This window comes from Carex rostrata, chromosome 33 (assembly GCF_964058835.1).
Source record: "Carex rostrata chromosome 33, lpCarRost1.2, whole genome shotgun sequence".
Classification (NCBI taxonomy): Eukaryota; Viridiplantae; Streptophyta; class Magnoliopsida; order Poales; family Cyperaceae; genus Carex; species Carex rostrata.
In genome coordinates, this window is record NC_135950.1 from 4366598 (window position 1) to 4383758 (window position 17161).

At 33.7% G+C, this 17161-nt stretch overlaps 2 protein-coding genes and 3 long non-coding RNA genes across 9 annotated transcripts in view; 2 read left to right on the forward strand and 3 right to left on the reverse strand.

Moving 5' to 3' along the window:
- LOC144548389 (uncharacterized) overlaps positions 1–17161 on the forward strand; it is a 46442-nt gene that overhangs the window by 13068 nt on the left and 16213 nt on the right. The window lies entirely within an intron of this gene.
- On the forward strand, positions 911–17084 carry LOC144548721 (actin-related protein 2/3 complex subunit 2A-like). Of its 4 annotated transcripts, none has more exons than XM_078297448.1 (8): positions 911–1045; positions 14126–14192; positions 14268–14475; positions 14997–15166; positions 15259–15336; positions 15422–15554; positions 15754–15845; positions 16752–17084. In XM_078297448.1, the coding sequence occupies exons 1-8, from the start codon at positions 984–986 to the stop codon at positions 16758–16760; spliced, it is 819 nt and encodes a 272-aa protein (XP_078153574.1). In that variant the 5' UTR covers positions 911–983; the 3' UTR covers positions 16761–17084. The 4 variants fall into 4 exon arrangements, with proteins under 4 accessions (XP_078153574.1, XP_078153576.1, XP_078153573.1 ...); XM_078297450.1 differs by lacking the exon at positions 16752–17084 and adding an exon at positions 16076–16723; XM_078297447.1 differs by lacking the exon at positions 16752–17084 and adding an exon at positions 15958–16020.
- Positions 934–14348, reverse strand: LOC144548723 (uncharacterized). Its single transcript, XR_013509436.1, has 3 exons — positions 14245–14348; positions 14070–14214; positions 934–1067 (listed from the first exon to the last, which is right to left on the reverse strand). It is a non-coding gene; the product is annotated as an uncharacterized LOC144548723 (long non-coding RNA).
- On the reverse strand, positions 4679–6655 carry LOC144548722 (uncharacterized). 2 transcript variants are annotated; one of them, XR_013509434.1, is made up of 5 exons: positions 6606–6655; positions 6219–6455; positions 6065–6111; positions 5683–5785; positions 4679–4949 (listed from the first exon to the last, which is right to left on the reverse strand). It is a non-coding gene; the product is annotated as an uncharacterized LOC144548722 (long non-coding RNA). The 2 variants fall into 2 exon arrangements; XR_013509435.1 differs by having other exon boundaries at positions 6370–6455; positions 6606–6654.
- LOC144548276 (uncharacterized) lies at positions 6821–7923 on the reverse strand. Its single transcript, XR_013509332.1, has 3 exons — positions 7642–7923; positions 6999–7071; positions 6821–6913 (listed from the first exon to the last, which is right to left on the reverse strand). It is a non-coding gene; the product is annotated as an uncharacterized LOC144548276 (long non-coding RNA).

The following is a 17161-nucleotide window of genomic DNA, read 5'->3' on the forward strand; positions in this document are numbered from 1 at the left end:
GCTGCAACAAATTTAGAAATTACTTTTGTCGTTGAATAACGATGCGTAGAGCATTTTCATTCTATAAATATTGAGATTTATAATCTTATGTGGAGATAGTAGTTTCAATTTTAGATATGTACGTCAATTTTTTATTTAGATTAGTATCTTATGTGGAGATAGTCTTTTTCTCTTCATTTGTTTTAATCTTTCCTTTTATTAATACATTATAATTTGTATGTATAAGTTAAAAGATGTATTTTGATTAAAACATAAATTTGATAACTATAAGCCTTTTTTATTAATTTAAATACACAGATAATTGTAAGAACTAACTATATTTGAACATAACACCACTAAAACTTATTTATGAAGCAATTTTAATTTTAAATATGAACAATTCATACTACCGTTGGTTCAAAGAAGGAAGGGATAAGAGCAAAATTTTTTTTTAATTTTTTTAACAGTATTAATTAGTATTTTTAATTAATTAAATTATAATTAGAGATATAAATAAAATGAGCGAGTTTAAATGAAAAATAACTAATTTTAAATTTTTGATTGATAAATACTACCTGATAAAGTTATGATCATATATCTAAATTTCTCTACAATACCCTGAAAACGAATTTTAACTGCCTGAAATTCGCTATAATACCTTCAAAATTGATAAGTGGACAGGACCAAACTAAAAAAAAAAAAGATTTCATATTACCTAAGGTAACAGAATATTTCGTTGTAGATCATGACCGTACAATTAGAATCCACACGATTATTGCAGGCCACCTATTCTAAATGGACAGTAACGATCAAAACATAAATATTCTGTTACCTCAGAGAATAAACTAAAAACAAAGACGAGAAAAAGATTTCCGGAGCGTCGGAACCTCAGGTTAAATGACTTCATTTTTTGAGGGCTGATTGTGAAAAATTGCTTGTCGGATCTCTCCTTCCCTCTCTCATCAATAGTGCAGCTGAAGGCTTCAAGCCGAAGGAAGCGATCGATGATACTCCTTCAGTCGCCATCTCGCTTCCTCCTTCAGATCTTAAATGATCGCCTTCTCAGGTCTCTCACACTCTCTCTCTCTCTTTCTCTCTCTCTCTCTCTCTCGCTCGCTCGATTTTACTTCCCTTCTACTGCAAAATCATTAGATCATTGATTCATCTATTTTGAACAGTCAAGACAACGGAGTTGATATCGACTGTCAAACGATAGAATTCGATGATGTTCGTTACCACATCCAGGTTCTCTTTTCTTCTATCTATGCTTGTATTTTGCATTTTCCGCTAAATTAACAGTTTATGATGCTCTATTGTCAGGTTTCTATGCGGAACCCTAAAGTGTTGGTTCTATCAGTAGCATTACCTCTACCACCTCAAGAGGCGGTATCTTTTGATGGCCTGCCATTTGGTGCAATTGAGGCTATAAAGGCTGCATATGGACCTGTTGTACAGATCCTTGACCCACCAAAAGACGGATTTGAACTCACATTGAAAATCAATTTGGCGAAATTGCCATCAGAAGGTCCTGAGATTTACCATTCCAAGGTCATTTTGGTCTTGCTATTGCTGTATACACCATGCCAAGGATTGCTACCAGTACCAGTATGGTTTTGTTAAACAGATCATCCAACTGATATTCAATGGCTAATGATAATAAAAAAATCAAATTTTCTTTTAGGGTGCATTTGGGTGCCAAGGAATAGCATGGTTAGTTGGGTTAGTGACTATTCCAAATCCGGGTTAGCAACTATTCCACATTTGGGTGGAAAAATAGCTATTCTCAATACTTGGGTTAGCTCGGGTTAGTGTGCTATTCCGCTAACCCAACATTTTGGGTTAGCGACTATTCCAAATTTGAATTAGCACGCTATTCTCACTAACCTCACTCTCAATCCAAACGTACCCTTGAGATTACCAGTAGACATCCATGTCATGCCTAGTTCAGTTATCAAATCACCATTAGATACAAATCCAGATAAGTTTGTTACCAGAGCTTGAAAATTAAGTTACTTGGCTAAGTTTTCTTCCCATGATATTCTTCCAGAACAAAAGAGTTCTATCTTGGTACACATTGCATCTATTAGAGAAGTGGCCCCACTCAAGGACTTTTTGAAAAATCTCAACGTGAAGACGGTGGGGCCTGAAGCAGGGCAACCTGTGGCACTTGTTCATCGTCCCAATGAATCATTCTTTGTCATTCCCCAGGTAATTAATCACTTACCAGTCTTGATGGAAACAATAAGAAGGATTTAACAGAGTATTTTAATAGATAACATTTTATATTTCTTGAATGTTAGGCAGATAAGTTACAGTGATTTATCCTATGAGATTCCAGGACTCGATTGATATTGTCTTTGCAACTTCTTTCTTGCAAGTAATTCTACATTCCCTCACTTATGAACTTTTTTTTTCTCTGACACATGAAAAAGCACATAACATGATTATTTTCTAACAAGGAATTTGTTGAGGCAAGGCGAACAGCTGCCTTGAATAATGCACCAACTTGTATGTGGTCACAATCACCTCCTCCTGAGTTGAAAGGATCCCCTGGAAGCACACTTGCTGCAAATGTTGGTTTTGTTACTTTTGGTAATAATTTAAAATTTATGACGCAAGTTCCATTATACAGTGCCAACAGAAACCAAGGGCTGCAACTTCAGTTGTCAGTACTATCTTTCAGGCACTGTACCAGTCATGCTATTACCTGTCAGTTTTGGAATGTTAGAGACCTTCTGAATTGTTTTACTTGCAATGCAAAATATAATTTTGGTGGAATTATTACGATCGAACGATCGGTATCTAAGTTCAAGTATTGTGTTACCTGAGAGTATGAACATTATTTTTTGCTCCTTTTGTCAAGCACATGCAAATTAATTCATGCTTTTATTTTTTTGGGACACGTACTTGTACTCTACTCAAAAAACTATAAAATTATGTATTTCTCTCTCCAAATTCTATAATTAAGTATTTGTCATCAATCCAATTTTATTTAACTATATTAATTATTTTATCCTTTTAGGTGAATCCCGAAATGGTCCTGCAGTTTGAAAAGGCTGGTCTTATTTTTGTTGGAAAAGATGAGACACAAAAATGAATGGAGGTATGATGTTATTACTCATTATTTCTTGATTAGAACCATAAAAAGTTGTCTTTTTGTACTTGTATTGTAACATTTAACATGTTAATGGATTTAGATCGTAGAACTAATTTTAATTTCGTAATGAAACTGATAGGTTTCCCCCACTTTTATTAAAAAAAAATAAAAAATTGTAACTAAAATGCGAATGTTCTAAGGTAACAAATTGAGATTAAAATGTTGAAATTACAAAACTCGTTATTTACCATTTGACTAAGAGAGAAGTCTTGGCATTCCCCTGTATATATATCCACGTGAGCTAATATTCATCTGCTGGTGTTCCTCAATTCACGTGAGCTAATATTAATATGTAAAAAACCTAATAAATATATTTACTAGTCACAAGCTCTCATTTAATATTAATTTTGTTCCCTAACCAAAATTAAAGTATCATAATTCTTTTTTTCTCATGTATTTACTAGTAATTAATTGTTTCTTTATCATCTTAGATTTCTATTTTGTTCTTGTCCTTGATTAAAGGAAACATCATATATGCCACATGACCGACCGTAAATGAATATGATAATAGAGGTTGTATGCATGATTAGAAATATATAACATTGAACTAATTGTGAATATTTTTTTCATAAAATAAATTAAAATGGGGAGCCAACTTTATGAATTAGGTTGCCAACCTTTAATTCGAGTCTTTTATTTTACAGCAAGAAGATTATTTTTTGTTTATATTTAAAATTTATTTGCTCCCTGCAGTTTGTGGCATAGACGAAATTGTACAATTTTAAGAAACATGAAACTTTTAAGAGGGTTCAAATGTCTCCATTTTTTGTGCCTCCATCATGCCTCTATTTTTAAAAACTTAAATAACTCAGAGTTTAAAACTTAAACATCAAAATAAAACCGCTAGATGTGATCTATGTTATTTTCTCTATGTGTCCATAAAAAATTATCACATTTTGATTTTGCTTTTTATAAATAAAAAAGTTAAAAATCAACATCTATAAATTATCCACATTAGTATACATTTTTACAAGCTCAAGATGACAACCAAACAAAGTTGAAAGTCCATAATTTTTTACACTTGCATAGATAAAATGATGAAGTTCATATCCAACGATTTTATTTTGAATTTTAAAATTTAAATTTTGAGTTATTAAATTTTTTAAAAATGGAGGCATTTGAACCCTCCCACTAGTACAAAAAATACATTCACTGACTGTTGAAATACCCCTATGCCGACTGTTATAGCGGCGTCAGTAAAACCGGCGAAGGTTTTTTTTACTGACTCTTTAAAAACAGTCAGTATTACTGGTCAACCAACACTGACTATTTTGAAAAAGAGTCGGTGTTGGTGCTCAACACTGACTCTTCCGAAAAGAGTCAGTGTTGGTGCTCAACACTGACTGTTTTGCAAAAGAGTGTTGACTCTTTTAAAGAGAGTCAGTGTTGAGCACCAACACCGACTCTTTTTCAAAATAGTCAGTGTTGTGCACCAACACCGACTCTTTTTCTGTGTTGGCATGATTCTGTTTTGCTAGCCATATATTACCATTCAACATTTATTGACATTAAAAAATTAATATGCCACAATCACAAACAAAAGACACCAAACAAGTTAATTGTCATTAAAAATTATCAAATTACATGTTATCCAAATTACATGCCATATATCCACAAAACACACAAAAGACACCAAATTATCCAAGTTAATTGCCATCAAAAATCTATTTACTTGACTTAAATAAAAAATGCTTCTCTTTCTTGCAACCTATAACTAATATAAAGGATAGTACCACCCGAGAAGAGATGACATTCAATTGACGAGGCCTATTCAACGTAATCAACCTCACATTGCCACTTCACCTAGTACAATCTACGGATAGCAATTAGTGAAAATTAGAATTTGTGCCATTAAATTTAATATCACAATGATAAAGTGTATGACAAGAGGGTAGTATGACAATATACCGTATAAGTGTATTCACTCCATGCAAACTCACTCTGCAAATTATTCTCAAATTAATGCAAGCTCACCCATTAAGCAAAATTAAGAACATAAGCAATGTTGTTTTAGCAATTGAAAAGAAACAGATTTAAAGTAGGAAGAGAAGATCGAGATAGATCAATGGAAAGAAAACCAACCCAGATCTGAGTTTAGCTGCTGTCAGCCAATCTTTAAAAATTCATTATGGACAATCTACAAAGTCAAATTTTGTGTTCTTTTTATAGAAATGTAAAGGAAAGTCTAAACTACATTCTTGCCAAGTTTCAGGATTTTAGTAATTTTCTAACTATTTTTAACAGATGCTTGAATGCAGGGGCAGATTGGTAAAAGATGCAGAGACAGCATTTTTTTGGAGATTCAGAAAGCAAACTTTAAAAATAGCTAGTAAATCATAGAAAAATGCTATGAATGTAAAATTTGGGTCTAAAGTGTGTGTTTTTGAGTCCTCTATCTGACTGTCCATGTGGATTTTTGGTTTGGACTCCTGATCAGCCTGCACTGGCTGATCTGTCACAGAAGGTCATTTGGGGTTTTTGAGGTACCAGTAGAATTTCAAGGGTCAAACTTTAAAGCATTTAGTGAACAAAAATAATTAACTTACCATCTCGTAGAGACATATTCAGTATAAGGAGGCTCCGAGTAAAGTTCCCTTGCTAGCCCCAAATCCGCAATTTTAACTATTCCATCCTTAACCAATATATTTTCTACAAAAAATTGAAGCATCTTTTCATTGTTGCATCCCAATACAGAATTCAGAAATATGCTCACACAATTCAGAATTAAAATGCAGTGAGCATAAAAAATAAGAAGACATGATATTCTTTTGCATAATGACCATGTTGAACTATATTCGGATCGGTCGTTAGGACTATCAAACCGAAGCTTTGAGTTCATAACGCGGACCAATATGCGCTATGCATATTACCATAGCCTCACTCTAATAAAATTATCCAAGAATATATTTAAGAGATTAATGAACAAACCATGATGGTGCTGGCTATTGATGTAGCTCATGCTGTTGCATATTCACCTGAAGCAAAATGAAACCAAATCAGTTAAGATTTTATAAATTGCATATTATTTCTGACAACATATTGTAAATATTTCTTTTTAGAAAAGCATACAGGGGTACCATACTGTTGTTATGGAGCCAAAAGCTAGATAGAGGCTAGATAGCGGCTTGATGTCAAGTTATGCATCAATAAAAACAATAAAAAAAAATTCAACAAGGAACAACAATTAAGTACTATCTGGCATTCTCCCTGTATAAGGAGAGAAAAAAAAATACCTGCTCAATTGTTCAAGTGTTGATCTTCTGGCTTGGCCAATCACATATAAAATTCTCTTCAATACTTCATACCTCTATAAATGCCACTGTAAGTATTCAAAAATATACCAAAGAATAAAAAATCGTATTTTTGGATCAAAGTAGTTATAGTTTTCACAATGCAATTCTGAATGCTTTTTGGATCAAATTAAAACTTTTTAAATGAAGTTAATTAAATATAAGAGATAATAACTGACCTAAGCCCCAACCGTCAATGGACCATGGAGGTAATTTTGTTGTTGTAGCCCACTCTGACTTTGACAATTCCAGTCATATTGCTACAAAAGGTACATTATTTTCCTATTAGGAAGTGTCGAGCAACAAAAAGTTTTGAGCCTTTAACAAGCCTAGTGAGATTCAGATAACATGAACAGTAATAGTTACCAGCATGGGGCTATTCACGGCCTCATTACTGGCATCAAATTCTGATAGAACATCAAATGCATGCAACTTCCAATCCAAAGTTTGAGTGACAACAACACTCGACACACACATTTCTATGAACCTGGAATTACCAAAATGAAAGACAACAATAAACTACAGAGAAATAAGAGTGTAAATTCAGATGTGCTTATAGTAAAGATACTTACTAGTTTGCAATCATTATTCAAAAAGCTAACGGCTTTAGCTATTTGATGAAGCCCCCATGCATAGTATTCATCCCTGCATCATTCAGAATTAGTTGTGCATATAAGCTATATGTTGAGAAAAAAAGATTTCAAATTTCAAATTTGAGTAAATACTTATCTATTAGCAAGATCTCAATACAATACCTTTCTACCATAAATTAATACTGACATATGCCTATTAATACTGACAATACCAGCGTTTAATTTTTTATATCAAATCTAATGAACAAATTTATCCTGTTTCAATAACAACTGTTTAAAAAAGGTAGGAAACTTCTCTAATAATGATTTGATCAAATAGAACAACAAGGCCTACAAAATATTAGTAATTTCATCATAGTTTAAAAGGAAGGCGTAAAGGCAACAGAAGTCCATTCTGCCCCCAAACAAATGGATAACAGTGGTAGACACACAAGAGAGACAAAATAAACTAAAAAGCAAAGCTCGTATCTTCAAGGATGCACAACAAACGGTAAACCACAGTGAATAATTTACCAGAATCAAGCCTATTAAGGTTAATTTCAGCCTAGGTAGATGGATTGACTTTTTAGGTTATGATTTAAAAAATGCTTTAGAAGTGAAAAAAGAAAGAAAACACACTCACGTTTGGCTTCGTGGCACTATTGATCAGAACTCAGAAGCATCAAGCTAGCAGCGTCGATGGGTGAAGAGGCGCCAATGAGTGAAGAGGCGGAGGAGAGAATCGGTGGAGAGTGGAGGACGCGCTAGGATGGGAGGAGAGGCGCCGATGGGTGAAGAGGCGGAGGAGAGAGGCGATCTGATGGCGGAGGCGGCGACAGAGAGAGTAGCCTAAGAGAAGGAGGAGGAGAATGGTCGGTGGAGAGGAGGAGATGATCGGTGGAGAGGAGGAGGAGAATGGGAGCGCGTCAGATCTAGTGCGGTATCACAAAAGAGGGATAGAGGAGGGCGGGGGAAATGAAAATTTTTGGACATAAAAGAAGGAAAATGGCGCAAATTGACGGGGAAATAAAATTTTGAGAGCGGATGAAAATCACCGACGGATATACAAAACCGTCAGTGTTGGATGTAAATCACCGACGACTATGCAAAACAGTCAGCGTTGAGTTGTAACACTGACTTTTTTTTTTTAAACAGTCAGTATTGACTGTTAATACTGACTGTTTAAAAAAAACAGTCAGTGTTGGATGTTAACATTGACTGTTTTTTATAGCCGTCGGTGATTTTTGCCATTGAATTTTATTTTCTGAAGTTGTAACTCAAAATTTCATTTCCCTCCGCGCCAGACAAAAATTTGAAAATTTTTTTGATCTTAGTTTGCATTATTATTTATGCATGAATATTTATTGTTGGGTATTAAGTCCTTAAAATAAAGTATTATTTAGTTTAACATTACAATGTCAACATAATATTTTAATTCAATTCAACATCATTTTGTATAAATACGAAGCACGATTATATAGTTGTGCATTATTAAATATTAGAACATTTTTTTTGCATTATTAAATAATTTTGACAAATTAAATTATATAGTTGTGCATGCACCGACATTTTTAATTTTATCCAAAAAATAAATTATTTTATTATAAATAACCAAAGTTAAGACAAAATTTTATTTCTACTCAAACCGTAAATAATATTTACGGTTCGAACGAACAATTCAAACCGTAAATATTATATACGGTTCGAATTTGGCATTCAAACCGTAAATATTATTTACGGTTAGAATTAATAATTCAAACCGTAAATAAAATTTACGGTCCGAACTGTTTAAATCCCTGACCCTTTTCTCCTCTCTCCCTGTTTCGCCTCTCCGCCAGAAAAAACTTACCGATGCTGTCAGCAAGCCGGGGTGTGTTCTTTTGCACAATGTTTGTACCTGAGGGCTGAGGCCCTCTTAGTTACCATATCAATTTCTGCAATAACTGGCCCTTATGCAATTACACCCCTATTAAACATATAGTTTTACCTCAATTGATCCTTGCTTCTGCAAGAATTCCTAAATAATCCTCTAAGTATGAACAATCCTGAATCAATCCTAAATTGTACAATATTGCCTCAATTGCCTCAATTAACGGCCAGTATAAGTAAAAATTTAATTGCGTCAGTGCTTGCTTGTCAGTGAATTGCATCAATTAAGGAATTCCTAAATAAAGGGTTAAATTGGCTCTTCAAGAATTAAAATAAAAAGAACAAAAATGGAAGCAAAGACATTTATTGCATAAAAATAAAGTTCCTACAATTCTAATCCTTTATACACAGACCAAATCTAAAATAAAACATCACCAACAGGCCAAACCTGTGACCCTCTAAATATCATTGCGCCTCTAAATCAACTCTAATTGACGCCTCGCCCTGCTGTTTTCCCGCCTCGCACTCCGTAGCGCCCTCTTCCATTCTGCTCTCCTCACCGGCACTGCCATCATCACCGCTCACAATTGGCTCAACAAAATGGCCATCTTCCTCTTGAGTTGCATTGCCTTGGGCTTCTAAATCAGGAGGGGCAGGTTTTGTGGGGGTGGGGAGAAGAGACACACGACATAGGGGACACGTGGAATTGGTTGAGAGCCAGTGATCGATGCAATCCACGTGAAATGTGTGGCCACATGGCGGTATCCTTTGTAGCTTCTCGTCTGACTGGTTTGAATTAAAAAAAAAAAAAAAAAAAAAAAAAAATTAGAACCGTAAATATTATTTACGGTTTGAATTCCTAATTCGAACCGTAAATATTATTTACGTAGAAATAAAATTTTGTTCTGATTTTGGTTATTTATAATAAAATAATTTATTTTTTGGGTAAAAAAAAAAATGTCGGCATGCATGTTGTATCAAGGACTTATGTCAAACATCAAAGACTATAAAACATCAACTCTTGTTGGATGAGATAATGAAGGAACAAAGACAAACGTCGTCCGTTGGTTGATCGGAACTGTTCAGATCAAAGAGTGTTCCATTAAATTCATTGTCTGTGAGTTTGATCTAATTTGATGTTCATTTACACATCCATCCAAGCAACGGAATATAACAAGATCGTAAGGCTATAAACATTACACATTGGATCGAAGCTTACAATTGTTGGAACTCCAATTATTTTTTGTTTTTAAGGTTCCTGGTACTAACATGATCATTTTAAAATAAATTAGGAATTATTTGATTGCAGATCACCCGTTGATTATTCATAAGAAAATGAACGGTCCACAGTTATTAGCTCAATTTGTTTGAACAAATATTGATGAAATTATATGAAATTGATAATTACAAACATTATTTGGTCACAAGTTATGTATAAAAGTAGGAAATATTTTTTTTGGAATTTATTCATATTATTTGCGGTACAAAAATCATAAATTTCATCATCTGCTGATATGAATCGTTTGATGGGTGATGATGGGTGATGAAGGGTCATAATTACCAATAGATGTCTCCATTAATTTTGATCATACAACCCCGATCTCCATTGGTGCAATTGATTTGTAATTGCAAATACATTTTTTGAAATTAGATCACTTTTAATTAATTTCACGTGTGCTGCATCCCTGAAAGTAATTCTAATTTCATTTCGCTGCCATGTCAGCGATATTTGTTTTTATTCAATTTAATCAAAATATTAGAAAATGGGAAAAGACAAAGTAAATGTTCCATTTCCACTAAATATTATTAACTTGTCACGTACAACACAACATAAACACATCCAAAACAATCAACACTGACGCTCGAAAAAGAGTCAGTGTTGAGCACCAACACTGACGCTTTAAAAACAGTCAGTGTTGGTGTTCAACACTGACTGTTTCTGGAAAGAGTCAGTGTTAGTACTAAACACTAACTCTTTTTCGAGCGTCAGTGTTGAATATCAACACTGACGCTTTAAAAACAGTCAGTGTTGGTGCTCAACACTGACTGTTTCTGGAAAGAGTCAGTGTTGGTACTAAATACTGACTGTTTCTGGAAAGAGTCAGTGTTGGTACTAAACACTGACTGTTTTGAAAAACAGTCAGTGTTGATACCCAACACTGACTGTTTTTGGAAAAGCCGTCAGTGTTGATAACAAACACTGACTGTGTTTAAAGCGTCAGTGTTGAACTGCAACGCTGACTATTATTTAATAAAAGAGTCAGTATAGTATGAGCAACACTGATGCTTTGCTTAAAATAGTCAGTAATAAAGGGTCGGTGAAGGGGTTTTTTGTACTAGTGTCCTCAACTTTTAAAGTTGCAAATGTTGGATTTATTGTCAACCTCGTTAGATTTAATGCCAACATTGAGCGTCTATGTAATCTAATTATGAATTGTTTATTGTCATATATTATTATCAATTAAAGTGATCAAATAAGATTATAGACAAATAATATATTCATTAGGGTGTGATTCATAAACGTGTAGAACAATTTAGACAAAGATCAAATCATTGATGGACCGATTTAGAAATTTACAATTTAGAAAAGTACCTTTTTAGATGTCAGAAAACTGCCTTTATGGAGGGTTGTGCAGTCCGCACAAATATCAATGCAGTTGCACAGCTTTTGATGCACTAGAACGATTTTTGATGCACCAGCACAGTTTTGGGCATGGACGAAATTGTACAATTTATGAAATACGAAACTTTGAAAGTTGCAAATTCACAATAAATATTTTCATACACTGTGACTATACTGAACATGAAATTTTATGATTGGTTTGATTCTGTTGGAAATTATGTAATTAAAAAGGTCATAATACAAAAATAAAAATTTCTATTAAGCAAATGCGGGATGGTTATACAACATAAATTTTATGGTTGGTCTGATTCCTTATTTCTCTCTCAAATGTAATTCCATAACTAATCCCATAATTAATACCTTCATTCCTTCCTCATTTCACTACTAGAATTTCCAGTAATAGCAATGGGACTAAGTTGTTTTAGCAAGCGTAGGAAGGGCCTTTGCAATAGAAATTGAGCTTTTGATTTTTTCTGAATAAATTAATATAGTTGCAACGACAGCGCTTGCAAATAATCACGCTTGCTAATGTCTTCTACTGACTCTTCCTAATGTCTCCTATACCCCCCTTGCAAATAATAAGACCCAACCCAAACACGCTAGATATTATATTTTTGTTAAAACTCGTTGCGATTACCCGTTCTCTTGTGCTTGCAAATGAGTCCTAGACGGTCCCCACACACTAGTTGCAAGGGGTACCGTTGCAAATAAATTTAAGGATTTTGTTTATATTATTTTTTTGTGCAAGCCGTTATTATTTGCAAGGTGCCGTTGCAAATGTTTTTGGTGTAGATTTTTATATTATTTATTCGAGAAGATCTTATTATTTGCAAGAGCCATTGTAAATGAATATAATAATAGATGTTGCATAAAATAAATTATAATGCGGAGCCAACTTTATGGATTAGGTTGCCAACCGTTAATTCATGTCTTTCATTTTACAGCAAGAAGATAATTTTTTTTTTATATTCAAAATTTATTTGCTCCCTACGGTTTGTGGCATGGACAAAATGGCACAATTTTAAGAAAGATGAAACTTTTAAAGTTGCAAATTCACAATAAAGATTTTCATACACTTTGAGTACTATACTGAACATGAAATTTTATGGTTGGTCTGATTCCATTAGAAATTATGTAATTAGAAAGGTCATAATACAAAAATAAAAATTTCTATTAAGCAAATGTGAGCTCCTATCTATACCTTTGTTTTGTTTCATAGACTACATAGATTACAATGATTTTTTGTACTTTTGCAGATCCATAACAACTCTCTTTCATTATATAAATTTTAATACATAAATAAATATTCATGTTCATGTTCACTGATATGTTCACCGATATGCCTAAATAATTTAATTTCATATTCATGTTCACTGATATGTTCCGTTTGACCATTCCCGTAATTTTTATTTTTACCTATTTAAATAAATATTTTATTAAAAATAACCGGGTCTTACAAAAATTTATAATCATATAGCATTGTAGAGTATCAAGTGTGCAATTATTATAATCATGTAGCATTGTAGAGGATCATAATTGTGAGGTCACATTTTAATGTTGAAATATAATCTTTTTTATTAATAACCAGGTCTTTCCTTTTTATTAATACATTATAATTTGTATGTATAAGTTAAAAGATGTATTTTGATTAAAACAGAAATTTGATAACTATAAACCTTTTTATTAATATAAATACACAGATAATTGTAGGAACTAACTGTATTTGAACATAACACCACTAAAAGTTATTTATGAAGCAATTTTAATTTTATATATGAACAATTCATACTACCGTTGTTTCAAAGAAGGAAGGGATAAGAGCAAAAATCTATTTTTTTATTCTTTTAACAGTATTAATTAGTATTTTTAATTAATTAAATTATAATTGGAGATATAAATAAAATGAACGAGTTTAAATGAAAAATAACTAATTTTAAATTTTTGATTGATAAATACTACCTGATAAAGTTAAGATCATATATCTAAATTTCTCTACAATACCCTGAAAACGAATTTTAACTGCCTGAAATTCGCTACAATACCTTCAAAATTAATAAGTGGACAGGACCAAACTAAAAAAAAAAAGATTTCATATACCTAAGGTAACAGAATATTTCCTTGTAGATCATGAGCGTAAAATTAGAATCCACACGATTATTGAAGGCCACCTATTCTAAATGGACAGTACCGATCAAAACATAAACATTCTGTTACCTCAGAGACAAAGACTAAAAACAAAGATGAGAAAAAGATTTCCCGAGCGTCGGAACCACATATTCTCTGGGGTAACAGAATATATAACTTTAGATCCGCACCGTGCATCAAAACACAAAATTTCTGCATCTCTTTAATATTCGTGCCAAAACAGATCGACCGGTGAAGATGTAAACTCAAAATTTCTTTTACCTCAGGTTATATGACTTCATTTTTTGAGGTCTGATTGTGAAAAATTGCTCGTCGGATCTCTCCTTCTCTCTCTCATCAATAGTGCAGCTGAAATGATCGCCATCTCGCTTCCTCCTTCAGATCTTAAATGATCGCCTTCTCAGGTCTCTCATTCTCTCTCTCTCTCGCTCGACTTTACTTCCCTTCTACTGCAAAATCATAAGATCATTGATTCATCTATTTTGAACAGTCAAGACAAGGGAGTTGATATCGACTGTCAAACGGTAGAATTCGATGATGTTCGTTACCACATCCAGGTTATCTTTTCTTCTCTTGATGCTTGTATTTTGCATTTTCCGCTAAATTAACAGTTTATGATGCTCTATTGTCAGGTTTCTATGCGGAACCCTAAAGTGTTGGTTCTATCAGTAGCATTACCTCTACCACCTCAAGAGGCGGTATCTTTTGATGGCCTCCCATTTGGTGCAATTGAGGCTATAAAGGCTGCATATGGACCTGTTGTACAGATCCTCGACCCACCAAAAGACGGATTTGATCTCACTTTGAAAATCAATTTGGCGAAATTGCCATCAGAAGAAGGTCCTGAGATTTACCTTTCCAAGGTCATTTTGGTCTTGCTATTACTGTATACACCATGCCAAGGATTGCTACCAGTACCAGTATGGTTTTGTTAAACAGATCATCCAACTGATACTCAATGGCTAATGATAATAAAAAATCAAATTTTCTTTTAGGGTGCATTTGGGTGCCAAGGAATAGCATGGTTAGTTGGGTTAGTGACTATTCCAAATCCGGGTTAGCAACTATTCCACATTTGGGTGGAAAAATAGCTATTCTCAATACTTGGGTTAGCTCGGGTTAGTGTGCTATTCCGCTAACCCAACATTTTGGGTTAGCAACTATTCCAAATTTGAATTAGCATGCTATTCTCACTAACTTCACTCTCAATCCAAACGTACCCTTGAGATTACCAGTAGACATCCGTGTCACGCCTAGTTCAGTTATCAAATCACCATTAGATACAAATCCAGAAAAGTTTGTTACCAGAGCTTGAAAATAAAGTTACTTGGCTAAGTTTTCTTCCCATGATATTCTTCCAGAACAAAAGAATTCTATCTTGGTACACATTGCATCTATTGGAGAAGTGGTTTTAGGGGCCCCACTCAAGGTCTTTTTGAAAAATCTCAGCATGAAGACGGTGGGGCCTGAAGCAGGGCAACCTGTGGCACTTGTTCATCGTCCCAATGAATCATTCTTTGTCATTCCCCAGGTAATTAATCACTTACCAGTCTTGATGGAAACAATAAGAAGGATTTAACAGAGTATTTTAATAGATAACATTTTATATTTCTTGAATGTTAGGCAGATAGAGTTACAGTGATTTATCCTATGAGATTCCAGGACTCGATTGATATTGTCTTGGCAACTTCTTTCTTGCAAGTAATTCTACATTCCCTCACTTATGAACTTTTTTTTTTTTCTCTGACACATGAAAAAGCACATGACATGATTATTTTCTAGAAAGGAATTTGTTGAGGCAAGGCGAACAGCTGCATTGAATAATGCACCAACTTGTATGTGGTCACAATCACCTCCTCCTGAGTTGAAAGGAGCCCCTGGAAGTGCACTTGCTGCAAATGCTGGTTTTGTTACTTTTGGTAATAATTTAAAATTTATTACGCAAATTCCATTATACAGTGCCAACAGAAACCAAGGACTACAACTTCAGTTGTCAGTACTGTCTTTTCAGGCACTGTGCCAGTCATCCTATTACCTGTCAGTTTTGGAATGGTAGAGACCTTCTGAATTGTTTTACTTGCAATGCAAAATATAATTTTGGTGGAATTATTGACACAGTGGTAAATCCTCGGCATATGGAGGGCAAAAAGCTAGACAGAACGGTTTGGAACTTGCTAACATTTCATGCTTATGTTAGCTATCATGTTAAGGTACACCCATTTCTTTTTAATCAGCAATTTAAGTTCTTTTTGTGTAAATTATGTCGGAAAAGCTCTATGATTATGTGAATGAAGTTAATATGAGCTTAAGTTTGCCAATTAGGTTAATGAACTTAGCCTCAAAAGCAATATGATTGGCATCAAATCATGAATTGGAACCATTGAGCTTGATCTACTTCGCGAACCAGGGTTGACGTCCAAATTTTTTATTTTATTTTTAGTTTTGTTTTGTACAAAATCAAGAGATTGAAAGTGAGTTATGCCAGTGGGTCCATCTTTCAACAATTCTCAATCTATTGATCTAATGTAAAACAAATTAAGACAAAAGGGAAAGAGTTAATCAAATCCTTTAATGGGATATAGAAAAGAAAACCTAAGTATCTTGTGGAAAGGTGACACCCAGATTTGAACTGTAAATAAAGGATTTGCAGTCCCCTGCTTACCCCTTGGCCATGCCACCAAATCCAATCCAAAATTGATAAAAATGATTCAATTCTGTCTTTTCTTTTCTTTTCTTTTTAAGATGGTTGAAATGCTTCCGTTATTTTGCGTCTGTCATACCTCCATTTTTGGAAAACAAATAGTAAATCCTACAACTCAAATGGAAAAAAATAAAAAAATAAATGTGGTATTTAGCACTTTGTGTGCATGCATCATGCATGTGAAGGATTGTGACATTTTGAGGATTGGAAAAACTCGAAGGATATGGGTGATTTCTCTACAATATTTTGTTTTTCGCAATGACCATAAAAATAACCAACATGCAGCCATGCACATAAAAAGAGTGAATATCTATTGGTTTTATTTTGCCGTTGAAGTGTTTTTGAAAAGTGGTGGCAGGGTAGGCACAAAAATGGAGGCATAAAGACCATTCATAGTGGTTTTTTTAAATTGCAGTTGGAGTGAGGCTATGGTACTTTGCAATGCGCGGATAGCTCCGTGCTATGGATCCGCAGCTTTATTTTCAAAGTTGAAACATTTTATCCGAACCGCTCAACATGATATCCTCCAAGTACATTTTCATAGCCTCACTCTTGTAGTTGAGCATTTATCTAGTAGCAAGTCACTCAGAAAATTTCAGTAGTTATTGACCATGTGCTTAAGTTAATTTAATTTTATAATTGCATAGGCACTGTTCTAGTAATTTTTGTCTCTTCTTTAAGAAAGTAATACGTGTAATGTTCTTTTTTTTTTTTAATTCCGGTATAAGAGATATCTCATTTTAAATTTTATTGTAGTGATGTAATTAATTATTTTAGCTGCAAAGACATAATTTGAAATAGAAGAGGTGTGTTAAAATGTTTGTT

What these genes read in the sequence shown, in the direction of transcription:
- LOC144548721 (XM_078297450.1), top strand. Translation starts at nt 984, where the DNA reads ATGATACTCCTTCAGTCGCCATCTCGCTTCCTCCTTCAGATCTTAAAT. An exon ending in ATGTTCGTTACCACATCCAG is followed by an intron (nt 14,193 to 14,267) that starts GTTATCTTTTCT and finishes CTCTATTGTCAG; the next exon opens with GTTTCTATGCGGAACCCTAA. An exon ending in GAAATTGCCATCAGAAGAAG is followed by an intron (nt 14,476 to 14,996) that starts GTCCTGAGATTT and finishes ATATTCTTCCAG; the next exon opens with AACAAAAGAATTCTATCTTG.